The sequence below is a fragment of the Pristiophorus japonicus genome, chromosome 2, assembly GCF_044704955.1.
Source record: "Pristiophorus japonicus isolate sPriJap1 chromosome 2, sPriJap1.hap1, whole genome shotgun sequence".
NCBI classification, from domain to species: Eukaryota; Metazoa; Chordata; class Chondrichthyes; family Pristiophoridae; genus Pristiophorus; species Pristiophorus japonicus.
The window spans coordinates 281,564,777-281,592,183 of NC_091978.1; the positions used below are offsets into that span (position 1 = coordinate 281,564,777).

General features: G+C 44.4%; 1 protein-coding gene across 1 annotated transcript in view; it reads left to right on the top strand.

Annotated features, from left to right (window-relative positions):
* Nucleotides 1-27,407, top strand: part of gatb (glutamyl-tRNA(Gln) amidotransferase, subunit B) — a 101,092-nt gene that overhangs the window by 25,008 nt on the left and 48,677 nt on the right. The window contains exons 4-7 of the mRNA XM_070871448.1: nt 2,748-2,946; nt 12,470-12,592; nt 13,433-13,546; nt 13,840-13,924. Of these exons, the coding sequence (XP_070727549.1) occupies nt 2,748-2,946; nt 12,470-12,592; nt 13,433-13,546; nt 13,840-13,924 (521 nt within the window). The remainder of the gene's footprint in view (nt 1-2,747; nt 2,947-12,469; nt 12,593-13,432; nt 13,547-13,839; nt 13,925-27,407) is intronic.

The window sequence follows — 27,407 nt, forward strand, 5'->3', positions numbered from 1 at the left end:
GGAGCGGGTCTCGGGTCGGGTCTGGTCAGGTCAGCGGCGGGGGGGGGGGGGGGGTGAGCGGGTGTCGGGCCTGGTTTGGGGGTGGGAGGGGGCGGTTGTCGGGGGTGGGGAGCAGGAGCTGGCCGTGGGAGGAGCCTTATTCACGCAGCCCCAGTGAGGCCATTCAGCCAGGGCTAGGGGCTGCGTGCTTCGGGCCCCTCCCACACAGTTCGGTGCCTGGAGCTACTGCACTTGCGTGCCGATTGTAGCGCGTATGTGCAGAGGTCCCGGCACTGTTTTCAGCACAGGGACCTGGCTCGGCCCCCCCCCCCCCCACAGCTCGTGCTGGCTGCGCCGAGGGCCAGAGGACCTGTAAGTAGGTGGAGAATATCGAGGCTTTTTTTAGGCGCGAAAAGGGCGCCCGTTTTTTTTCTTGTGGAAACTTGGGCCCCATAGTTCCCTTAAGTTTTGATATTTAGAAGGCTTATTGGTCTCACTAAGCCATTAAACATATGTATGCTTTGCGCGGATCCTGCAATTTGAACTGCTGTAGCACAATCTTATCTAGCTGCATTGAGCTGTACTTCAGTCTGTGTTGCAGGAAAATGACACACCTTTTATATATTACTTCATAGTGTTTGAATGGATTAAAATTTGCTGAGAAGCTTTTTTTTCCTTCAAATATTTGATGTTTTCAAAATATCTGAAATCATAGCATCTGGTGGCAACTAATATCATCACTAATAACAACATTAAATACAAAACCTTAAATAACAGTATTGTTGCTCATTGGGATGATTGTGCTGTGTCCTTGAGCTTTTGGTATGAAATAGTTGTATTAATATTGCAAACTACTTGAGCCACTTTTTTTAGGGGAACAATCTTCATTTTTGCAGTGATTGAAGCATTAAATATCAATTCCCTTTACTGGGGCAACTTCTCTCCTATTCTGTTCAACTGTGATAATTTCCTGCACTATGGGCCTTGACCTGTTTTTTTTTCTACCCTAAGCACACTTCCCAACTTTTCCCCAGTGTCTTTACGTCCCGTGCTTCAGCCACCAAGATGTTAGATCAGTGATCTGCTTACAGAGCTTTGCCTTTTGTTTTTAAAATATAAATTTTCCCTCCATTTTCTGCCAATTTCCTCTCATCTTCTCCTGAAGGTGATAGGTTACAGTTTCAGAGCCATTGTTTCTCCCTCTCCCAAACGCAGTGGTATTGTAATTGGCTAAGTGACAGGAAACAAAGTGTAGTGGTGAACGGTTATTTTTCGGACTGAAGGAAGGTATAGTATTTCCCAGAGGTCGGTACTAGGACCACTACTTTTCTTGATATATATTAATGACTTGGATGTACAGGACATAATTTCAAAATTTGAAGATGACACAAAACGTGAACAGTGAGGAAGATAGTGATCGACTTCAAGAGGATATAGACAGGCTGGTGGAATGGGTGGACACGTGGCAGATTAGATTTACTGCAGAAAAGTGTGAAGTGATGCATTTTGGTAGAAAGAATGAGGAGAGGAAATATAAACTAAAGGGTACAATCCTAAAGGGGTGCATGAACAGAGAGACCATGGGGTATATGTGCACAAATTGTTGAAGGTGGCAGGGGCAGGTTGAGAAAGCTGTTAAAAAAGATTATGGGATCCCGAGCTTCATGAATAGACGTTTTGAGTGCAAAAGTGTGGAAGTTATGATAAACCTGTATAAAACACTGGTTCCACCTCAACTGGAGTATTGTGTCCAATTCTGGGCACCACACTTTAGAATGGATGTGAAGGCCTTAGAGAGGGCGCAGAAAAGATTTAGGAGAAGGATTCCAGGGATGAGGGACTTCAGCTATGTGGATAGACTATGTGGATAGACTGGAGATACTGGGGTTATTCTCCTTAGAGCAGAGAAGATTGAGAGGAGATTTGATAGTGTTCAAAATCATGAGGGGCCTGGACAGAGTAGAGCTAGAGAAACGGTTCCCATTGGCTGAAGGGTCGAGAACCAGAGGAAACAGGTGATTGGAAAAAGAACCAAAGGCGACATAAGAAAAAAAAATGTTTACACAGCGAGTGGTTAGGATCTGGAATGCACTGCCTGAAAGGGTGATGGAGGCAGACTCAGTCAGACTCAATCACAGCTTTCAAAAGGGAGTTGCAGGGCTATGGAAAAAGGGAGTGGGACTAGCTGAGGTGCGCTTGCAGAGAGCCGGCATAGGCTCAGCGGGCTGAATGGCTTTCTTTCGTGCTGTAACCATTCTATGATTCTATGATTCTATGATTGAGGCCAATTGTAGGCCTCCTACTACGATTCCAGCCAAGATCATTTAATGCAGCATTCATGCTCTACTAATTTTATTGCCATCTCCCCTCCTTCTGACCACCTATATGGTTTAGGCTTTATCCATCTCTGCTTTTTAGCTATTTTGTATTAGATACCTACTGTGCTGCTTGAGTTTCATTTGTCCTTAGTTTCTGTAATGTTACTATCAGCTCACAGAGTTGCAAAGGCAAATGTACCACCTCATTTATTTTACCATGCTCCTCCAACAACAAGGCTGCTGTTGTTGGTGGCAGCTTAATAATGCTAATTTGCTGTGAGAAGAGAAGTGTAAATAACAGGTTTAAAAAACTATTTATCAGCACATCCTGAAGGCCATTTATATACTTTGTATCAAAGATTCATGACAGTTAAATCTCTGAATTTGGTCCGGTTGAAGTCAAGACTCTTCTGCAAACATTTTCAAAAGTATTTGTTGTTATGCATGTAGGTCGGATATCAAATAACACAGCAGAGATGTCCAATTGCCGTCAATGGAAGTCTTGCGTACAGCCTTTGTGTTGGGAAGACCAGGAACCAAGTGATACCTAAATTGGTGCGAATCAAACAGATCCAACTGGAACAGGATAGCGGCAAAAGTCTCCATGATGATGCAAGAACCCAAACGTTAATCGACTTAAATAGGGCTGGTAGGTGCACAGAGTAAAATTGACGGTACAAAGTGGGCACTTTACCCATTTTTAAGGAGTGAGCCTTTGACTTAGTGGTAGCATTCCTACCTGTCAGTCAGAAGGTGTTTGATCCCTGCTCCAGACAGCTCCGGGTCTGAATTCTGGGTTGACATGCAATGGGATACTTGCGTCCGGTTGGAGTGGGTGGCCCCTCATCATCATCATATGGGCTGTAGGAGCCCATAAAACCCTTCCGTTGTATAGGACTAACCACCTTTTTGGCTAATATGAAGGTGGTTACGGCCATGGAAGGAGCATTCATGTCACGGCCTGTCAGACTGCTAATCAGCCTACAAATTCTTCCAATGCTTCAGACTATTCTCCAAAAGAAGTGTGTGAAGATATGGAAATAACAACAGCTGTTTTTAAAATACAGGTGGCTATAATTTCTATTTCAAGTATTCTCATTTTTGTTTCAGTGATGAGTGACGATGACCTTTTCAGGGGTGCTGTTTGGAGGATTTACTTTCTGCAGGTGGTAGTGCTTTGGGCCTATTTCCATATCGCTCACCAGTTAATGGTTGCCTGGGACTCATTCCAGGTTTGCTGTGTTGTCTGTCTTTGTTGAGCAGACAAACATGGTTTATAAGGTGTCTGGGAGTAGAGTAAGAATTTCTTTCATGGCCAGTCTGTCATGTGGGACCTTATCAAAAGCCTTGCTGAAATCCATATACACTACATCAAGCGCACTACCCTCATCGACCCTCCTTGTTACCTATTCAGAAAATTAAATCAAGTTAGTCAGACATTACCTTCCCTTAACAAATCCGTGCTGACTGTCATTGATTAATCCGTGTTTTTCTAAATGATGATTTATCCTGTCCTTCAGAGTTTTTTCCAATAATATTCCAACCACCGAGGTTAGGCTGACTGGCCTGTAATTACTTGGTCTATCTCTTACTCCTTTCTTAAGCTAAGGTACCACATTAGCATTCCTCTTGTCTTCTGGCACCATATCTGAAGCCAGAGATGACTGGAAAATGATGGTCAAAGCCTCTGCTATTTCCTCTTTATCCCGCCTCTATTCTACCCGCTCAATTCCATGCAGTGCAATTTTCTGAGCTGGTGTCTGCGAGTGTCCAAGCAGTGTCAGTGTCTCTTGTTCATCTCCTCCTTCACTTTGGTCAACATGGGGACAGGCTGGCCTGTTGGGTATCTGAAAGCAGAAGGACACAAGGATCGGGTTGTGGTGAGGGGAGGCGGGAAAATCGATGTATACAGCATGTGCAGCTTGTAAATGAGAGGAGATCGTGGGATAAGTGTGATATGAGAAGAAGGATTAAGTATGACCATACCATCATCACCAGCAATGGCTTCAACTTCTCCCGTGGCCATAGCCTCCGTCACCGCGCCTCCAATGATGTCAAGCACCGATTCCTTCAGGTTAGTGAGGTTCTGTATTGCAGCTTGGCCGCCACCAGTCTGCTGTTGCTTCCTCCTGTTATGTGCCACCTTGGCCTGCAATAGAAAGGGAAGTGTGTCGGTGAGTGCAGTGCAATGTGTTTGGGTGATGTGCCTGCCATAGTTGAATAGCTGTCAGTGTGTGCAAAGCATAGGATATAGGTATGAGCAACAGTGGTAAGGTTGTGAGGGTGAAGTGAATCCATGATTGTAAGGTATGAGTGGTGATAGCTAGAGATTGTTGGTAGGTAAGTGATTGGGGAGGCGGGGCGGGGGGGGTGGTGGTGTTGTATTGAACAGTGTGTTCTGAGGCTTGTGGTGCAGATGATGGGACATCGCATTTGCTGAAGCCTTCGCTCACCTTGACCAGCCATGTGAGGTCATTAAATTTTTTTTGGCACTGGATCCAGGTCCTATAGCTGTAACGTAGTCGGCTATTTCTTCCCACAGCCGTCTGCAAATGGCCATGGATGGCCTCCTGCCACCCTGAGTGTACAGGACAGCCTGCCTTTGTTGCATAGCTAGGACCAAGGCCTCTAGTGCTGTATCTGAGAACCCCACCTTGCTTGCTCCCTTGATTGCTGTGCAATGGCTTGCTTTACAATGAGGTGCTTTTGCAATAAAGCACCTCGTCTTTAAGTAGTGCAGAGAGCCTAGGCCAAACATTAGTGGCCATTAGACTGCACTTGATATTGGCCCACCCATTGAGCGCTAAGCTAATCAGTGCATTTAGTGCTGAGTTCAGCACTCCAATCATTATAATAAGCAGGCAGCATAAATTTTGGGTGCTGCCTGCACCATTTTGAACAGGCGCAGGCAAATAGCGCTGGCCCATGGACTCAGCCTGTTTTTGGGCCATATCCAATTTCTAGGCCTGAGTCACACTTCCTGTTGAGGCAGCTGAAGGCACATAAGGCATATTTGTTGTTTGTTGCCTACCCAGAGGAACTTGTGACTGTCCAGGCTGAGAATAAAACTTGGAAAAATAAAATGGACAACAATATTGGCAAACAATGACGTAGAACAGCAATGGGAAACGTTTAAATGGTTAAATATGTGTAGTAATGCCTCTGCTACCTCTTCTGTGCATTTTAGAAGAATCTAGGGAGGAGATAGCAGAGGCATTACTACACATCTCTAATAATTCATTAGAACAAGGTGTAGTGCCAGAGGACTGGTGGATAGCTAACATAATACCTGTATTTAAGAAGGGAGATAGAACATGTCCAGGAGACTATAGACCAGTCAGCTTAACATCAGTGGTAGGAAAAATTACAGACTTACTACTAAAGGAGAAAGTAGAACATCTAGAAGCCAAAAATATTATAATGAAAATCAGCATGGTTTCAAACGGGAAAGTCTTGCTTGACCAACCTCATTGTATTTTTTAAGAGGTAACAGAGAGTAGACAAGTGTAATGCAGTAGTTGTTGATCTAGATTTTCAAAAGGCCTTTTATAAGATACCACATAATAGACTATAATGAATAAGGTCAGAGAATGCAGAATCAGGGGACAAGTAGCAGAATGGATAGCTAGTTGGCTTCAAGACAGAAAGTAGAGAATAGGGGTAAAGGGTAGCTATTAAGAATGGCAGAAGGTGGGTAGTGGTGTTCCACAAGGATCAGTGTTGGGACCACAGTTGTTTACAATCTATACTCACGATTTAGACTTTGGAATCAAAAGCACAATTTCTAAATTTGCAGATGACACCAAATTGGGGGAGGATAGTCAATATTGAAGAGGACTGCAACAAATTACAGGAAGTCATTAATAAACTTGCAGAATGGGCATATAATTGGCAAATGAATTGCAACACAGATAAATGTGAGGTATTACATTTTGGTAGGAAGAATAGCGAGGTCACTTATTACTTGGAGGGTGCGAGTCTTGGTGGGATAGAGGAACAAAGGGATCTCGGAGTACAAATACACAAATCACTAAAAGTAGCGACACTGGTTAACCAGGCCATAAAAATAGCAAACCAAGCACTAGGGTTTATTTCTAGAGGGGTAGAATTGAAAAATAGTGAAGTTATGCTAAACTTGTATCATGCCTTGGTTAGACTGCACTTAGGAGTACTGTGTACAATTCTGGTGACCATATTAAAAAAAGGATATAGAGACACTGGAGAAGGTGCAGAGAAGATTACAAGGATGATACCAGAAATGTGAGAGCATACATATCGGGAAAAGATGAACAGGCTGGGTCTCTTTTTCCTTGAAAAGAGAAGGCTGAGTGGTGACCTAATTGAGTTCTTTAAAATCATGAAAGGTTTTGATAGAGTGGATACAGAGAGAATGTTTCTACTTGTAGGGAAGAGCATAACTATTGCCCATCAATATAAGATGGTCACCAAGAAATCAAATCGGGAATTCACAAGAAACTTCTTTACCCAGAGTGTGGTGAGAATGTGGAACCACAGGGAGTGGTTGAAATTAATAGTATAGATGCATTTAAGGGGAGGCGAGATGAGCATATGAGGGAGCAGGGAATAGAGGGTTATGCTGATACAGGCACAGTGTTGAGAATCCGGAGTTGCGGAATCCAGGACGATCGGTGGCAGGGTCATCCAGAATCCGTAAAATGTTCCGAAATCCGGTCCCAATGACTCTTGCCGACCTCGGGGCCACGCTGCTGCCTGACCTCGGGCCTCATCTCGCCGCCCCTTGGCCCCGCTCGCCTCACCTGCCACTGCCCTTACCTTGGGGCCTTCTCGCCAGCCCGCCCAACGACTTCCTCGACAGGGGCGACCCCTCGAACACCACCACCTCGGCGAGGTCTGCCCCCCCCCCGCCCGAACACCACCACCTCGACAGGGGGCCCCCCGCCCCCCCGAACACCACCACCTCGACAGGGTCGCCCCCCCCCCCCGAACACCACCACCTCGACAGGGTCGTTCCCACCCCCGAACACCACCACCTCGACAGGGTCGGCCCCCCCCCCCCCCCGAACACCACCACCTCGACAGGGTCGTTCCCCCCCGAACACCACCACCTCGACAGGGTCGTGTCCCCCCCCGAACACCACCACCTCGACAGGGTCGGCCCCCCCCCCCGAACACCACCACCTCGACAGGGTCGTCCGTCCCCCCGGAACACCACCACCTCGACAGGGTCGTCCGTCCCCCCGGAACACCACCACCTCGACAGGGTCGGCCCCCCCCCCCCCGAACACCACCACCTCGACAGGGTCGTCCGTCCCCCCGGAACACCACCACCTCGACAGGGTCGTCCCCCCCCCCCGAACACCACCACCTCGACAGGGTCGTCCGTCCCCCCGGAACACCACCACCTCGACAGGGTCGTCCCCCCCCCCCCCGAACACCACCACCTCGACAGGGTCGTTTCCCCCCCCCCCCACCCCCGAACACCACCACCTCGACAGGGTCGGCCCCCCCCCCCCCCCCCCCGAACACCACCACCTCGACAGGGTCGTCCGTCCCCCCGGAACACCACCACCTCGACAGGGTCGTCCCCCCCCCCACCGAACACCACCACCTCGACGGGGTGCGCCCGCCCAACGGCATCCTCCTCGGCGGTGCCGGATAGCCCGAACACCATCTCTCCGGCGGGGTCGGCCCGCCCGCCCGAACACCAGCTCCTCGGTGGGGCCCCGCCCGCCCGACAACATGCTCCACTCTGCCCGACGACACCCTCCTCGGCGGTGCCGGATAGCCCGAACAGCTCCTCGGCGGGAATCCCCCCCCCCCCCCCCCCCCACCTTTCTGTCATTCCGAAATCCGGAAATACCCAAAATTGGGCTCGGGTGTTTCCAGATGCGTGACGTCAGAAAGCAAATTGAAAGCCCGGAATCCGGAATGGCCTCGGTCCCGAGGGTTCTGGATTTTAGGCACTGCACCTGTAGTTAGATGAGGAAAGACGAGGAAACTCGAGTGGAGCATAAACTCCGACATGGACTGGTTGGGCTGAATGACCTGTATATCTTATGTAATCTTATGTTTCAAAATTGTCAAACTGACACCTTGACTCTGGAATAAGTGGGAGGAACAGTATTTATCTTTATTGTGTTCCCAACTATGAAGTGATATGGACTGATTATTCCATTGCATTAGTTTAGTATTAGTGCTTGTTTGAAGGGGTGTGGGTTGTTTAGTGTCTAAACTCAGTTTTGGCTATGTGAAGATGTTTTACTTCCATGTATGTATGGGACAAGGACATGTCCTCCATTTTGGAGTCGTTATTTTGATGTTGACTGTAAATCTCTGATAATTTGAAAGATTCTTCAAAGTAAGGAGGTTATGTTGGTTATGTAGTTTCTTTTTAATTATTTTTCTACCAACAATTTCTCTGCTCTCTCCTCCTTTCTTGATGGCATAGAATCGCTGCTGGTGTAGGGTTTTATGGGTGTCTGGTCGTCCAGTACATCACCCAACTGTCCATTTGTCATTTGTGAACCTGGACAGAGAATCTCAGTGATCTGTTCAACTCCTGGGAGCATCATAGCTGATCCTGTCATTACCAAACATTCATATGTACGCACATCCAATAATGACTGCTGGATCCTAATTAGTAGCAAAAGTCTTGCCAATTTTTCTATCCCTAACCCAAAGACACTGAGGCCAATTGTAGCATTCCTACGACCACCCTACCTGAAATCGAACTCCGCACACATCAAAACTGACCCTGGGACCTTCCTGGTCTTTGAGGCGTAGCTATTTGCTGGCCTATAAGGTTAGCCATATTGGCTTGTCATTACTTAGTTGCTCAAATTTGGTATATTCTTAACTGTCGGTGGTCATCCCATTTAATACATTTGCTGTGGAAGTGGTTCTGCAATGCATAAATTCTGCTAGTGCAATAAATTTACCTAGTTTATACAGGGATGGAATTCAGAGAGCCGTCGGCAACACTGAATTTGTTTTAAGTTTTTAGCTTTCTGACTGTTGGATTAACCCATCAGAGGCCAGAACAAAATGACGCCACACAACGTCCAGTATTGCTTACAGATTTAGTTACTGCAGGTAGCCTTAGAAGAAAAGATGTCTAAAGGCCTGTGCACCATCTAATTCATATTACAGCACTGTTGCTGGAGATGGGGCTGCCTCCAGCAATTTTAATATAAATGCAACGTAAATCTATAAAAACAGTAATGTTTTGCATCATTCCCTCCCCCCCCAATCCCATTTTCTTTCTGGTTATCTTGTTGCATCCCTCCTCCGAGGTGACTTATGTTGGCATATGGTTCCACAGGTGCTTGTGGTCCTCTAGTGCTGGCTAAGTAGCCCTTCGCTAATAAGCCTGGACACTCGGTGTCAGCAGCTTATTTGACTGAGGGCAATTGCAGCTGAGCACAATCCTGTGTGTATCTCATGTTAATACATGCAGATTTCCACCAAGAATTGTTGGAATGGAATCAGCAGTAGAAGTAATCAGAAATATGTCCTTAAAAAAAATATTTATAGTTTCCTCAGATCAGAAACTTGAGGCTAATTGTAGGGCCCCATCCTTGACTGGTGCCCCATCTAATTTATTAAAAAGCAGAGATTGAAACTTTGAGCTCCTGGTCTCTGTGGCTCAATGCCATACTGCATATATACAGTAAGCTAATCGGGGGGAGTTGGAAGGGGCATTAGAACAGCTGTGTAAATTTTAAAATACAATCCTGTATAGCCTTTAAAAAGTACATTCAGTTTGAATTATTGTATATTGAAAAATTTCCAAAATCAGATTAGCTATATTTTCTCATTTTGCCACAGTTAAATTTACTGTTTACCATAAATATACCTCAGCGTACTACACAAAATATTTTGTGCCAATACTTCCTTACTGTAGATATATTTAATCAGATAGATAGTAAGTTCTTCCCAAATATTTGTACTAAGTTGAATGTTTTTTCTTTCATTATATTAGTTGAACTGTGCATCACTTATGAATCAAGATTGTGGGTTTAAGCTTCACTCTGCACATGACTGCATAAATCTGGCTGATACTTCAGTGCATTGTCAGAGTTGATAGGCGAGAAATTGGCCCATATTATGCCTGATTTCTGCATGAAAAATAGAATTGGGGGGGGGGGCAATTTCTGGGTTTGATATCCCATGTCCAATCCCCACCTCCACCCCCAGAAGTGGCAGCTGGCAACTTCCGTGGGCGTGGGGTGTCCACCTAAAACAGGCATTGGGTTTGAATATACTAATCAGGGGCCTAATGCCTGCTTTAGGACACTAATGTCAAATTCTGCAAAGTCTGGGTGGAGCATACATTGCGCATGCTCTGTTCAGTTTTCTGGGTGCACAGTGGCTTAACCAGTGACCTTAAAGGGACCACTGGAGCTTGCTGAAGAACGGCTAAATTTTCATTTTTTATTACTTATCTTAATGTGGAGCGAGGAGGAGTGGGCTGCTATCCGCACTCACGCCCACCCGCAATGAATTACCTGCGGGCTGGCTTTGCATCCGAGCCAGACAAATTTTCCAGCACCCTGGTGAATTGCATCGGGACACCCGATTGCTGTCCACAGCTCCTCGATAATATGTAGCTGAGGCCTGAAATCCTATTTCAAACAAGCCTCAGGCCTTCATCTTTGGGTGTGCATGCTGCCTACCTCCAGTTTTCAGCACGACCAGTTTCTCGGCCAGTGTTTCCAACGAGACATTAAATCAATTTTGCTTGTTCAGATGGGTGTAAAATATCCTAGACACTATCCAAAAAGGAGCAGGGTGTTTTCCTGGTGTCCGAGCTAACATTTCTCCCTCTACCATCAACACCAAAAGCAGATTATCTGATCATGCATTTCTTTTATTTGTGGGAACTGCTTTGTATATATAGCCTGCCACAGTTGCCTACAATAACAACAGCAATGAGCACACTTCAAAAAAAAATCCTTTGATTGTAAAGTACATTCGGATTACCAGAGGATGTGATAAAGGCACTATATAAATGCAAGTTCTTTCAAGTTGCCTTTCTACATGAAATTTGCTTCTCCATCTTGCTGCTTTTCCCAACTCCAGCTCTCCCCACCCTAGACTTAAAATGACGTTTTTTTAGTTGACGTATTTACTGAGGCATACGAAAGCATGGGCCTTATGCTAAACATCAGCAAGACAAAGGTCCTCCACCAGCCTGTCCTCACCACACAGCACTGTCCCCCAGTGATCAAGATCCACGGAGCGGCCCTGGACAACGTGACCACTTCCCATATCTCGGGAGCCTCCTATCAACAAGAGCAGGCATTGACGACGAGATCCAACACCGCCTCCATTGCGCCAGTGCAGCTTTCAGCTGCCTGAGGAAAAGAGCGTTTGAAGACAACGCCCTCAAAACTGCCACGAAGCTCATGGTCTACAGGTCTGTAGTAATACCCGCCCTCCTGTATGGCTCAGAAACATGGACCATGTACAGTAAACACCAAGTCGCTGGAGAAATACCACCAACGATGTCTCTGCAAGATCCTACAAATCCCCTGGGAAGACACACACCAACAACAGCGTCCTTGACCAGGCCAACATCCCCAGCATTGAAGCACTGACCACACTCAATCAGCTCCGCTGGGCAGGCCACATTGTTCGCATGCCAGGCATGAGACTCCCAAAGCAAGCGCTCTACTCGGAACTCCTTCACGGCAAACGAGCCAAAGGTAGGTAGCGGAAACGTTTCAAGGACACCCTCAAAGCCTCCCTGATAAAGTGCAACATCCCCACTGACACCTGGGAGACCCTGGCCAAAGTCCGCCCTAAGTGGAGGAAGCACATCCGGGAGGATACTGAGCACCTCAAGTCTTGTCGCCGAGAGCATGCAGAAATCAAACGCAGGCAGCGGAAAGATCATGCGGCCACCCCTTCCCTCAATGACTATCTGTCCCTCCTGTGACAGAGACTGTGGTTCTCGTATTGGACCGTACAGCCACCTAAGAACTCATGTTAAGAGTGGAAACACGTCTTCCTCGATTCCGAGGGAGTGCCTATGACGATGATATAAATGCAAGTTCTTTCAGGTTGTCTTTCGACATGAAATTTGCTTTTCCATCTCGCTTCTTTTCCCAACTCCAGCTCTCCCCACCCTAGACTTAAAATGATGGGTTTTTTTCAAAAGATATTTGCTAAATATTGTTTGATTGCAGGGGTTGGTTTGATCGAGATTGTTATGGAGCCAGATATGTGCTGTGGTGACGAAGCAGCAGCAGCAGTTCGAGAACTCCAACTTATCCTACAGACACTTGGTACAAGCCATGGAAATATGGCAGGTACAAAAGACGTTTTATAATTCTGAAATAGAGCGCTTGTATCAGCATACTTAAAATTACATTTATAGTTACGTTTAGAACTCATTGTTATGAAACTGCCATTTTGATGAGAAGAAAATAGGTTGATGACAAATACGCTCTGTATCAGGACATTATTGAGGATTTGTTTTTAAATAAAATGTGTGAAAATTTGGAAAGAATGCAGTTTTAATATGGATAGGGAATAAAACAAAGCAAAAGTGAAAAGAATTATGAATTTTGTTACTGTATAACAGGTAGAAAAAGTATGATTAAAGAAATACTTTTTTTTAATAAACCCATACTTTACCCCCTCCTTGTCTAATAAATTGAAAATTATACAGAAAATTGTTTATAAAAGTCTATTAAGAGAAGATATAAAAGTCTTAACATAATTTAACTCTTATTTTTAATGTACTGATTCTTCATGGCTTCACACCATTTCAGATATTTAATAAAGAAATAGCAACAGGGTACCTTTATTCTTCTAGTTTAAAGTAAGTAATAGTACTAATTTATTATTCACCGTGATACAGTATAATGTTTGTTGGAAAAAACGATAGTATTCTGCAAGTTTCAGACTTGGAAATTTAATACAGCCTGAAATGTATGCATCATGCCTTGTTAATGTTCTTCCTTCATGTTATACTCTGCTAGGAAACAGACTTAAATTCTCCAGTGTGAAAGAACCATTGTTCACTGAAGTTTTATTTAATTTTAATGTGTATTTACAACATTATTATCCCATAACGGTAAACAGATTGTATGCATTCCATTTCTATAAAGGCAGATTATAGTCATGTCTCACTTTCATTTTTACAGAGGGACAGTTAAGAGTGGATGCCAACATTTCTGTACATCGACCTGGAGAGCCATATGGCGTGAGAACTGAAGTGAAGAATATTAACAGTGCCCGATTTTTAGCAAAAGCAATCGGTCTGTAAATGTCCTCCATCTGTTCTAATCTGTACTTTTAACTGCATGGCATTGTGAAGCTTTATTTTGTCCCCTCTACAGTGATTCCAATTGAAGTCCATTACCCTAAACTCCACCCAAATAAGTCAGTTTTTGTGCTCTTTTTGTTTTTGTGGCCATAACATCAAATTCTAAATGCGAAACATTGTTTTGAGAATATTTATTTGACGCAGGAGTTAAAATTGTTTGCTTTGTTATAGAAATCATTGCTGTGATCATTTGTAATATAATAATGGTAGTTTTTTTTATAACAGATTATGAAATTCAGAGGCAGATTGAAGTACTGGAGAATGGAAGGAAAATATTAAATGAGACCAGAGCATTTGATTATAAATCAGGGTGAGAACTTATTTTGGGCAAAGACTAAGGGGCCAAAATTGCCCTCCACCAAAACAAGGCGCACTTACCATTTTAAAATTATTTTCTCTGCCCCAATCCATGGGGTGGAGAGTAGAGCAATATTCAGCTCTTCAATTTTTTTTGTATCTGTGGTGTTCCGGGCAGCTGCAGGGCGGAAGTGCCGTTGGATCGGGTTGGCCGCCGATCCGAATCATTAGCATCGCGCTGACGCGTCACAACGTCCCTCCCTTTCAGTTAAAGGGGAGAGCCTCTACAAGCTGTGCAGCCACTTTAGTGGCACCCACTGGGCCATCAGGGATGGTTTTGGCCAGTTCAGCAGCCCAGTATCCAAGAGGGGTGCCGGGCTGCCGCGGCAGTGCACCCTCCCCTTTAAGGCCGGCCGCCGAGCCACAAGAAGCTTCCCACCGGGGAAAGCTTTCAGGGGCACCGACTGGCGGATGATCTGCTCCCGCAGGGCAATTTCCCATGCAAGGTGGAAAAGGGGTTGCCGCCGGTCGGTAAGGGGTCGGCATGTGCCCGATGGGACGAGAAGATGGCCGGGGCAGGTCCCGTAAACCGCTCCATAAATAAAGGAGGGCAATTTAGAAAATGCCGGCCTCTCCGCACCGACCGAGCAGTGAGTGCTTACTGCACCGTTGCCGCCTCTTTGAGGAGGTAACGGCTCTTCCAAAAAAGGGCAATTTCGGCATCGAAATGTTAAACTGCAGTACTTCCTTCTTCTTGGTTTTGTGGATAAAGTTTCTCGATATATTGCTAAGCCATAAAGAACAGGAAAGTCTCAGCTTATCTGTTGAGTTGGCTATCTCACCACACCAATAATGCAGCACGGTCCCAACAAATGGCTTTAGCATCCCCGAGCTAAGGAATGATCAGGCAGTGATCCTATTCCTGATCACTACCTGGCTACCTCTTGTACAAAGTGTGCCTTTGTGCATATGGAGTGAGGACAGCATTGAGCCTAGTTGTGATGGCCTCCATGGGACAATAACATCTGGACATTCATTAACCAGGACTGAGCCTTTGACTTAATGAAATTGTATTCGCCTTTGAGTCAGAAGGTGCAGACGTTGAATCCTGCTAGAGACAGTCCCAGCAAATGACTGTTAAATTCTGGGTTGACATCCAGCGGGTTACTCACTGGATGTGGGTGGTGCCCCCTCACTGTCTGGGTTGTGAGAGTTGATAAAACTCTCCCACTGTATAGGACTAACTACCCTATTGGCTGGTATAAAGATAGTTACAGCCATGCAAGGAACGCTCGTGTCATGGTACATCAGTCATTGAAGGTTGGCATGCAGGTACAGCAGGCGGTGAAGAAGGCAAGTGGCATGTTGGCTTTCATAGCAAGAGGATTTGAGTATAGGAGCAGGGAGGTCTTGCTGTAGCTGTACAGGGCCTTGGTGAAGCCTCACCTGGAATATTGTGTTCAGTTTTGGTCTCCTAATCTGAGGAAGGACGTTCTTGCTATTGAGGGAATGCAGCGAAGGTTCAGCAGACTGATTCCCAGGATGGCAGGACTGACATATGAGGAGAGACTGGATCGACTGGGCCTTTATTCACTGGAGTTTAGAAGGATGAGAGGGGATCGCATAGAAACATATAAAATTCTGACGGGACTGGACAGGTTAGATGCAGGAAGAATGTTCCAGATGTTGGGGAAGTCCAGAACCAGGGGTCACAATCTAAGGATAAGGGGTAAGCCATTTAGGACTGAGATAAGGAGAAACTTCTTCACTCAGAGAGTGGTTAACCTGTGGAATTCTCTACCGCAGAGAGTTGTTGATGCCAGTTCGTTAGATATATTCAAGAGGGAATTGGATATGGCCCTGACGGTTAAAGGGATCAAGGGATATGGAGAGCAAGCAGGGAAGGGGTACTGAGGTGAATGATCAGCCATGATCTTATTGAAGGCTCGAAGGGCCGAATGGCCTACACCCGCACCTATTTTCTATGTTTCTATGTCGCGGCCTGTCAGATTGTTAATCAGCCTGCGAATCCTTCCACTACTTAAACTCATTCACAAGGGCCACAACCACTTCATGTCTAACCTCTCCTTCCTCTCTCGGGTCCTCAAATTTGTTGCAATCCAGCACCTAGTCTATCTCTCAAAACTCTCCGTTTGAATGACTTCAATCCATCTCAACTCTGCTCATAACAACAAGACTGCCATGCCTATAATTAACAAATGAGACACTCGTTGATGTGGCGTTATGCCCGTTTGTCCTCCTCAACCTTTCCATAGCACTTTACACGATCAATTATGCCATCCTAACAACAGCCTCTCTTCCAATATCGGGTTCCATGGAACTGCCATTGCATGTTTTCACTGCTAATTGTCTGAATGTGGCCAGCGGATCTTCAGCAATGGTTTATCAACTCTGAAATTTTCCATGGATCTGTCCTTGGCTCATTCCTATTTTATATTTATCTGCCTCTCTAGGATGACATCATCTGAAAGCATGAGTCAACTTCCATATGTATGTTGATGACACTCAACTGCACCTTGTCACCACTTCCCTCGATCCCAGTACCACCTGACTACTGTAAGACTGACTGTTCAATATCAAATCATAGCTGAGTCAAATGTATGTCCAACTGAACATTGGCAAAACTAAAACCATTGTTTTTCACCCCGGCTATAAACTCTGCTCCCTCATCCCCACTTCAATCCCTTTCCCAGCCACTTGCTCAGGCTGAAACAGACTGTGTGAAACTCAGGCTTCAGTCCCCACATCTTATCACCAAAACTAATTATTTTCATTTGCGACTAATTATTAGCGACATTGGCTAGCTCCACCCCTAGTCTATTCATGGATGAGCCACAATTTCCTCCACTTAAACATTGGGAAAGACCAAAGCCATTGTCTTCAGCCCCTGTCACAAACTCAATACCGTTGCCACCAATTCCATCCCCCTCCCTGGCCACTGTCCCTGGCTGAATCAAATGGTTTGCAACTTTGGTATCCTATTTGACTCTCGGCTGAGCTTCCGAACCCATACCATCTCCATCACAATGATCGACTTCTTCCATCTCCACAACATTACCCACCTTCACCCCTGCCTGAGCCCATCAGCTGCTACAACCTCATCCATGCCTTTGTCGCCTCCAGAATCTACTATTCCAACGCTCTCCTGGCCAGCGTCTCATCCTCCAACCTCCATAAACTGCAGCTCATCCAAAACTTTGCCTGTAGCCTTTCCTGCTCACGCGTCGCCCCCTATCCATGTTGACCTGCATTAGCTTGTAGTCCCCTAACACCTCCAATTTAAAATTCTCATCCTCATGTTTAAATCCTTCATGACCTTGCTCCTCCCTATCTCTGTAGCCTTTTCCAGCCCTGCAAAATCCCCCCCCCCCCCCCCCCCCCCCCCCCCCCACACACACACCCCACCAAACTAAACTCTCAGTTCCTCTGAATCTGGCTTCTTGCACATCAGCCCCTCCCTTTGCTCCATCATTGGTGATCATACCTTCAGTCACATAGGTCTCAAACTCTGGAATTCACTTTCTAAACCTTGTGCCTCTCCACCTCCCTCTCCTCCGTTAAGATCCTTCTTGAAACCCACCTCTTTGACCTAGCTTTTTGGTCAGCTATCCTAATTTCTCCTGCTTTGTCTTGGTATTCTTGATCATGTCTCTGTGAAATGCCTTGGGATTTTTTTAAAGCATGAAAGGCACTATATAAATGCAAGCTGTTGTGCATTACATATCATTAAGGACAGAATGTATGAGGACTACATTGGTCTCGACTCTCGATATGCAACACATGGGAGAATAATTTGTTAATTGTCATTTCACTACTTATTTATTATTTTACTCTTTTATCTGAAGAGAGGGAGAAGGAGAGTGATGCATTATTATTTGTGTTCCTCTCCTGTAGGTATTGACTCTTTGCTGGGCCACAGTTACATGTGTGCCAACGCCCTATGGCACTTCACCCAAGTGTCCATAATTCATGTGTGAGCCCCGGCAGTGAATGTTGATGGGCTATTTAACTTCAAAGACATTACAACGAAACTCTGTTCTGTCCTACCTGCACATTAAAAACGGGAACGGTTGATTTTCTCTCTCTCGGCTTGCATATCCTGAGGCCAATTGTAGTGCCCCCTTTCCCTGCCCTGACTGAAATCACCTAACTCAGCACAGACTGTGGATCAAGCTTGGACTGTTGTAGTGTGAATGGCTCAGCTACTCTTTGCATAAAGTTGCTAAACCATGAAGGAGCTGGATCCATTGCAGTACATTGACGATAAAGTAATATCTTTAGTTCTGGTACAGTTTTGTAAAAGTTAAATGAGTATATTTTATTAGCTGTTTAGCAGTAAATTAATAAGAAAATCCAGCATGTATTCGAAGGGGGAACATCACAAAATAGATATGGATAAGAAAGACCATTATTCCCATCATAGTTCATCCATGAAGAAAGATCCTAAAGACCCCGATTACATGTTAAAAGATTCCATAGTCTTCTGAAAGTTTATTCCATATGTTGACCATTCTTCATGTGAAAGAAACATTTCCTGACTAAATTTATCTTTTACTTGTTTATTTCTATACTCCCTTGCCCTATTCTCAATTTAAATTAAAGTATTATCTGGATTTACCTTTCCAGTCCTTTAACTATTTTATATACTTCTATAAGATCAGACAGACCTATTGCCAATGACTCAGCATCATATGGGCAATCTCAGCTCAGCCCATCCTTAAAAGTCCTCCTCATGAACATCTTGGGACTGGTGCCAGAGCTATCCCACAGACTCGTCGAACAATAGGTCAGAAGGAAGAAAGATTTGGATTTATATAGCGCCTTTCAAGATCACCGGACGCCTCAAAGCGCTTTACAACAAATGAAGTACTTTTGGAGTGTAGTCAGTGTAGTAATGTAAGAAACGTGGCAGTCAATTTACACACAAGCAAGCTCCCACAAACAGCAATGTGATAATGATCATATAATCTGTTTTTTGTTATGTTGATTGAGGGATAAATATTGGCCAGGACACCAGGGATAACTCCCCTGCTCTTCTTCAAAATAGTGCTATGGGATCTTTTACATAAACCGAGGCCCCTCTTCTCAAGTGTAACGTCTCATCCGAAAGATGGCACCTCCGACAGTGCAGTGCTCCCTCAGCACTGCACTGGAGTGTCAGCTTAGATTTTTTTGTGAGTTCAAGTCCTATTCCCTGGAATAGGACTTGAACTCACAACCTTCTGACCCAGAGGTGAGAGTGGTACCCACTGTGCCACAGCTGACAAAGATACACACAGGACCGTGTCTATCAGCCAGACTCCTCCATATTTTTCCTGGAAGGAAGTAATCATTCAGAATATTTATTATTTTGTGTTCCTTTTCAGTCTCAAGCTTGCTTGCCCCCTTACTGTTTTGTCTTGATACAGTAAATGGTGGAGCTCTCTATGATATTTGAACTTTCAAGAAGCTATTGACAAAATTCCACATGATAGACATTTTAAATTAAAAACTACAATCATTTAGGATGGGAGTTGATAAGTTAGTTAGCAAATAAGAAACTGGGAATCCATATGAAAGGTGTTGAGTGGAGTCCCTCGGGTGGTCAATGATTGATCCTGTTATTTCTAAGCTGCACAACTTACCTGGATACCAAAACCAATTGTAAGCTTGTTAAAGTTGCAAGCAAAACTAAAATGGGGAGAACTGTAGCTATAGAGGAAGAAGAAAGACTTGCATTTATGTAGCACCTTAACACATTTCTCTGAAATACCCCAAAGTGTTTCATATACACTGAATTATGTTGAAATGCAGTGACATACAATTGCACAAACAGCAATGAAGTAAATGATTTTTGATGGTATTAGTTGAGGAAGGAATGTTGACCAGGACACCGGGGAGAACTCCTTGGTTGTCTTCAAGTAGTGTTGTCAATTTTTGATTTGCATCTAAATAGCTGAATAGATCCACCTCATTTGCTGCTGAAACTCTAATCCATGCCTCTGTTACCTCTATACTTAGCTAATCCAATACTCTCCTGGCTGACCTTCCACCATGCACCCTCTGTAAACTTGAGCTCATCCTGTTCTCTGCTGTCTATATCTGTATCAAGTTCTGTTCACGCATCAGTCCTGTGGCTCCTGGTCCAGTGGTGCCTTGATTTTAAAATTCTCATCCTTGTTTTCAAATCCCTCTATGGCCTCACCCCTCCCTATTTCTGTAACCTCCTCCAGCCCTACAACCTTCCGAGATCTCTGTGCTCGTCCAATTCTGACCTCTTGTGCATCCCCGATTTTCAGCGTTCCACCATTGGCGGCTGTGTCTTAAGCTGCATAGGCCCTAATCTCTGGATTTCCGTTCCTAAACCTCTCCGTCTCTCTACCTGTCTCTCTTCCTTTAAGATGCTCCTTAAAATCTACCTCTTTGAGCAAATGTCTGAATATCTCTATGTTGCTCAGTGTCAAATTTTATTTGATAACGCTCCTGTGAAGTGCCTTGGAATGTTTTACTATGTTAACTGTGCTATAGAAATGCCAGGTGTTGTTGTAGATGGGGCTGCAGTTTAATGTCTCATCTGAAGGGTGCGCTGATCAAACCATGTTGGACTACTGTTACTGTATTCAGAGGATACAGGTGCAGATTTGCAGAATCATTTAGATCAGATATGCAATTGGGCAGATTAATTGAAATGAAATTTAACACCAAGTAAGATTCAAACAATCGTGCTTAGTACCAAAGAACACTTCCATAAGTAAACCTTCGCTCCCCATGAACTGGAGTGTGACTTGTGTGCAAAATAACTGTTAATATAGAAATCCCAGGGATTGAATAGGAACCCATATTAATAATATTTCATATTGGTATATAATGTGTACTTTTGACCACCTCGAGTTCAGAAAGCAAAAGATAAGCATGCTGTTGGACCATGGTATAGGTTATAAACTACAAAGTAAGTTTATTAAAAGTAACAGATAATCAGTAGATAGTGATGGATACAACAGGTTACAGTAGTTTATAGAATCTCCTCAGTACAAAAATAACACATGATGCAACCCTTTGCTAATCCTGTAAATAATTCTCCAGATCAGCAGTCTCAACATAATGTATATGTGAGGCTTTGTCAAACCCACAGGGTGTCTTGATGGCACCTAAAGAATTGTCAGAAATCTGTCCAATGTATCCTTTCCATCTCCTTTGAAGGAAAAATGAAAATCAAATAAGATTTTCAAAATCAAATAAAGCTGCTAATCATGCATGAAATTAAAGACAGAGATTACCCCCTGCAGTGTCAGCAGACTCCTCGTAATAGGTGTTAGACATAACTAATTTATCACCTTACTACAAAATATATTTTGATATCATCATGGGCAGTCCCTTGAAACGAGTATGACTTGCTTCCACGCCAAAAAGGGATGAGTTCACAGATGTTTCAATGAAGGACCTAATATTCCAGATCCCGAACTACATCTTGAAGGGTGGAAGATGCCTGTACGTGCATTTTTTAAACGTGTGGTGGCCGTGGCACACCAGCGACCACATGGGCTTGACAGAGTTAGGTCTTGGTCCAGTGGCAAGGTTTACCCAAGACGACAGGAGATCTGCTCATTGATCATTCACTGAACAAAACAAGCAGATATCGGGTAGTACTTCTGGTGAGATAAACTCAAATGGCTTTGTAAATAACCAGTATTGACACAGTAAAGACAAGTAGTTTCACCCCAGCTGGTTTGTTTCTGGGGATAGAATCACAAAAAGTTAAAGATACAGGACAGAACAAACATAGAAACATAGAAATTTACAGCACAGTAGGAGACCATTTTGGCCCATCGTGTTTGCGCCGGCCGACAAAGAGCTATCCCGCCTAATCCCACTTTCTAGCTCTTGGTCCATAGCCTTGTAGGTTACGGCACTTCAAGTGCACATCCAAGTGCTTTTTAAATATGGTGAGGGTTTCTGCAGTGAGTTCCAGACTCCCACCATCCTCTCTGTGGAAAAAAAATCTCCTCTAAACCTCCTACCAATTACTTTAAATCTATGCCACCTGGCTGATGACCCCTCTGCTAAGGGAAATAAGTCCTTCCTATCCACTCTATTGAGGCTCCTCATAATTTTATACACCTCAATAAGGGCTTCCCTCAGCCTCCTCTGATCCAAAGAAAAGAAAAACAGCCTATCCAGTCTTTCATCATTGCTAAAATTCTTTAGTCCAGGCAACATCCTCATAAATCTCCCCTGTACCCTCTCTAGTGCAATCACATATTTCCTATAGTGTGACCAGAACTGCACACAGTGCTCCAGCTGTGGCCTAACTAGTGTTTTATACAATTCAAGCATAACCTCCCCGCTCTTGTATTCTATGCCATGGTTAATAAAGGCAAGTATTCCATATGCCTTCTTAACCACCTTATCTACCTGGCCTGCTACCTTCAGGAATCTGTGGACTTGCACCCCAAAGTCCCTTGGTTCCTCTACACTTCTCCATGTCCTACCATTTAATGTTTATTCTCTTGCCTTGTTAGCCCTCAACAAATGCATTACCTCACACTTCTCCGGATTGAATTCCATTTGCCACTGTTCTGCCCACCTGACCAGTTCATTGATATCTTCCTGCAGTCTACAGCTTTCTTCTTAATTATCAATCACACAGCTGATTTTAGTATCATCTGCAAACTTCTTAATCATACCCCCTACATTCAAGTCTAAATCATTGATATATAAAAAGCAAGGGACCCAGCACTGAGCCCTGTGGAATCCCACTTCAAACAGCCTTTGAGTCACAAAAACACCCATCAACCATTACCTGTTGCTTCCTGCCTCTGAGTCAATTTTGGATCGAACTTGCCACTTTGCCTAGGATTCCATGGGCTTTTATTTTTGTGGCCAGTCTGTCATGTGGGACCTTATTAAAAGCCTTGCTAACATTCATATACACTACATCAAGTGCACTGCCCTCATTGACCCTCCTTGTTACCTCTTCAAAAATTCAATCAAGTTAGTCAGACATGGCCTTCCCCCTTAACACATCCATGCTGACTGTCCTTGATTAACCTGTGTCTTTCTAAATGAAGATTTATCCTGTCCCTCAGAATTTTCTCCAATAATTTTCCCACCACCGAGTTTAGGCTGACTGGCCTGTAATTATTCAGTCTATCCCTTTCTCCCTTTTTAAACAAAGGTACAACGTTAGCTGTCCTCCAGCACCACCCCTGTAGCCAGAGAGGTTTGGAAAATGATGGTAAGAGCCTCTGCTATTTCCTCTTTTGCTTCTCTTAACAGCCTGGGACACATTTCATCTGTGCCTGGAGATTTATCCACTTTCAAAGCTGCTAAAACCCTTAATACTTCCTTTCTTTCTCTGTTTATTTCATCTAATACTTCACACTCCTCCCTGATTGTAGTGTCTGCATCGCCCCTCTCTTTTGTGAAAACGGCGCAAAGTATTCATACGCCTTACGCCTCCACACACCGATTACCTTAATGGGCTCTAATAGGCCTTGCTCTTTATTTAGTTATCCTCGTGCTCTTAATGTATTTATAAAACATCTTGGGGTTTTCCTTGATTTTACATGCCAAAACGTTTTCATGATCTCTCTTTGCTTTCCAATTTTCCTTTTTAATTTCACCCCTGTACTTCTTATACTCCTAGGCTTTCTGCAGTATTGACCCTTGGTATCTGTCATAAGCCTTCCTTTTTTTTCTTTATCCTACCCTGTATGCCTCTTGACATCCAGGGGATTCTAGATTTGTTAGTCCCATCCTTTTTCTTTAAGGGAACGCACTTGCTCTGAACCCTCAAGATCTCCTCCTTGAATGCCTCTCACTGCTCTGACACTGATTTACCTTCAAGTAGTTGTTTCCAGTCCACGTTGGCTAAATCACATCTCTAGCTTAGTAAAATTGGCTTTCCCTCAATTGAGAACTTTTATTCCTGGTCCATCTTTGTCCTTTTCCATAACTACCCTAAATCTAACTGAATCACTAGCACCAAAATGCTCTCCCATTGTTACCCCTTCCACCTGCCCAGCTTCATTCCCTAAAATTAAGTCCAGGGCCGCACCCTCCTTTGTTGGGCTTGCTACTTACTGGCTAAAAAAGTTCTCCTGAATGCATTTTAGGAATTCTGCATCCTCTATACCTTTCACACTAATTGTATCCCAGTTAATATTAGGGAGTTGAAATCCCTACTATTACCAACCTATAGTTTTTTTCACTTCTCAGAAATTTGCCTACATATTTGCTCTTCTATCTCCCTCTGACTGGGGGTCTATAGTACACCCCTTTTTTGTTCTTCAATTCAACCCATATGGCCTCATTTGATGATCCTTCTAACATATCATCTCTCCTCACAGCTGTAATTATTTCTTTAATCAATACTGCGACCCCCCCCTCCTTTTTATTCCCCTCTCTATCCAGTCTGAAAACCCTGTAACCAGGAATGTTGAGCTGCCATACCTGCCCTTCTTTCAGCCATGTCTCAGCAATGGCTATAATATCATACTCTCAAGTGTCTATCTGTGCTCTCTGCCTTCCCTAGAATCCTTGCATTGAAGGATATACCATTTAGCACTGTCAAGCTCCCATGTCTATTTTCTAGCCTTTGTTTCCTCTGCCTTCCAAATTCACTTTCTAATTTTCTGCTTTCCAATTCCAGCTTTGCTTCTACCCCTTCTGAATCTACTCTCAGGTTCCCATCCCCCTGCCAAGCTAGTTTAAACCCTCCCCAACAGCACTAGCAACAACGCCCCCCTCCCCCCGGTGAGGATATTGGTCCCGGCTCTGTTAAGGTGCAACCTGTCCGGCTTGTGTAGGTCCTGCCTGCCCGAGAAACGGTCCCAATGTCTCAAGAATCTAAAGCCCTCCCTCGTGCACCATCTCTGCAGCCACACATTCATCTGCCCTATCCTATTTCTGTACTCACTAGCACGCGGCATTGGGAGTAATCCGGAGATTACTACCTTTGGGGTCCTGCTTTTTAATCTTCTAGCTCCCTAAAATCTGCCTGCAGGACCTCATCCCTCTTTCTACCTATGTCATTGGTACCGATATGGGCCACGGCCTCTGGCTGTTCACCTTCCGCCCCCCTCCCCCAGAATGTCCTGCAGCCGCTCAGTGACATCCTTGACCCTGGCACCAGGGAGGCAACATACCATCCTGGAGTCACGTCTGCGGCTGCAGAAACGCCTGTCTGCTCCCCTAACTATTGAATGCCCTACCACTATTGCTCTTCCACTCTTGCTTCCCCCTGTGCAGCTGGCTGCACTCCCCAGAGGAACCATCGCCCCCACCAGTACTCAGAACAAAATACTGGTTGGAGAGCGAGATGCTCTCAGGGGAGTCCTGCATTATTATCTGCCTGGTCCTCCTCTTCTGTCTGGCGGTCAACCATTCCCTCTCTGCCTGCACATTCTTAAGCTGTGGGGTGACCACCACTAGAAACATGCTATCCACAAAGTTCTCAGCCTCATGGATACACTGCAGTGACTATAACTGCCGCTCAAGCTCCGAAACGCTGATCTCGAGCTGGCGTAGCTGGCGACACTTCCTGCACATGTGGTCATCCAGGCCACAAGAAGCGACCAGGACTTCCCACATGGCACAGGATGTGCATTCCACGGGACTGAGCTATTTAATAGACTAAAACTAACTTAGCAGAAATAAAATGAAAACTTTAAAAAAACACTCACCAGTCAGCTTCTTCCCTTGTGCCAATGTCACTTTTTTTTACTGCGACATCACTCTTTCGAATTCTGCCTGTTCAGTGCTCTGCTGCACTGCCTCTGCTGCCGGGTTCCAGCACTGTGTTTAAATGCTCCACTCTCCCAGTCTGCTCTGCTGCACTGGATGCATTGGCATAATAAAATGCACCACTCTGAGTGGTTTATTGCTTTAAATGAATCCCGAAAATACCATAAAGAAAAGACAGAACAGATTTATACCTTGGACAAAATACTCTATTTTGTTGCAATAATGAATGGAATAGAATTAGAAGAAAAGGGTTGGAATAGTAGACTCATCATGTTCAAAGTCTGGTCAATGTGGTGAAGCAGTTAGAAAAAGCTAATAGAATTTTGGAATATATAAATAGAACATCAATTCTACAGAGATTCTGCTGGGACTCTACAGTATGCTGGTTAGACTACACTCGCTGGTACTGTGTTCAATTCTAGTTACAATGATGCAAAAAAGATGTACAGCCACTGGAGATTCATGCAGACAAAAGAATCATCCCAAGTGTGAGATAGATGCGCGACTACAATAAAATAGAGATTCAAGCTAAGAATAAGACAGCTAAGTGGGGGACCTCACTGAGAAAATGAAAATATTACAAATTATCAGTGAAGCAAATCCAGAATATTACTTAAAGTAGCAGGCTAGTGGGATCAAAAGGCATAAATTTAAAACTTATATTGAGAGAACTTCTTTACTCAAAGGGGAATATAAATGTTTGGAATAATCTACTAGGTAAGGTGGTAGAGAAGGAAGACTTTAGCAGTTTTCAAAACGCATGTAGCTGTTAGGGTGAGTTAAGCTACTGGAGAGCCCAACTTTGATAGGCCGAGTAGTCTTTTTAATCATTAACTTTTCTAAATTGCAATTTACTTACTTTTCCCCAGGACATAAATCTATGTCTCAGCATTAAGTAGACTTCATTTATATTCCATATTGCTGAGAAATTATATTAATGCTAATCTTAATAGTAGAATATAGAATCTTTCCCATTGGTGCCTCATATCACAATTCATCTTTGTTACTGTTAATCAAGAAGCTAGTTATGGATTAAAGCAGATTTAAACTATGTTCTAAAGTACAAATAACTGGGCTGTTTCCGGTGTTGGGTGGGTCCGGAGCCGGGGGGTGGCACGCTCTTGGGATGGGGGGTGGGCTGTTTGGGGTTGGGGGAGACTTCTTCACTCGGGGAGTTGTTGGCCTGTGGGTTCCCTGCCGCGGAGAGTTGTTGATGCCAGTTCATTGGATGTGTTCGGGAAGGAGTTGGATGTGGTCCTTGCGGGTGGGGGGGAGGTGCTGGGGTGGATGATCGGCCATGATCTTATTGAATGGCGGTGCAGGCTCGAAGGGCCGAATGGCCTACTCCTGCACCTATTTTCTATGTTTCTATGTTTCACTTCTTAAAATTCATTTTCTGCTCTTCCTCTGCTAATTCCCCTTTCAAATTATTATTTGAAGGTGCCTGTGAGTGACCTTGAGAAATGTATATACCAGATCACTGAGTACTGATCTGGAGAGGCATAATTCTGTTTGTCCTTCAGCCTACCCCTACACTAGTCCATGGAAATTGAAGCCGATTGTACTACCCCACAATGACCACACTCAGATCTGCTAAGTCATTTGGAAAAGGCTACTTGTTCCGATCAATAAAGTGGAAAATGCCATCATAACTAATGACGAAAACTGTCAAACCAGAAAGCCCTTTTGACCCACCAGATTTTTATGGAATATTGTTTTTTTTTAGGAAATGAATAAACCAAAGGACCATG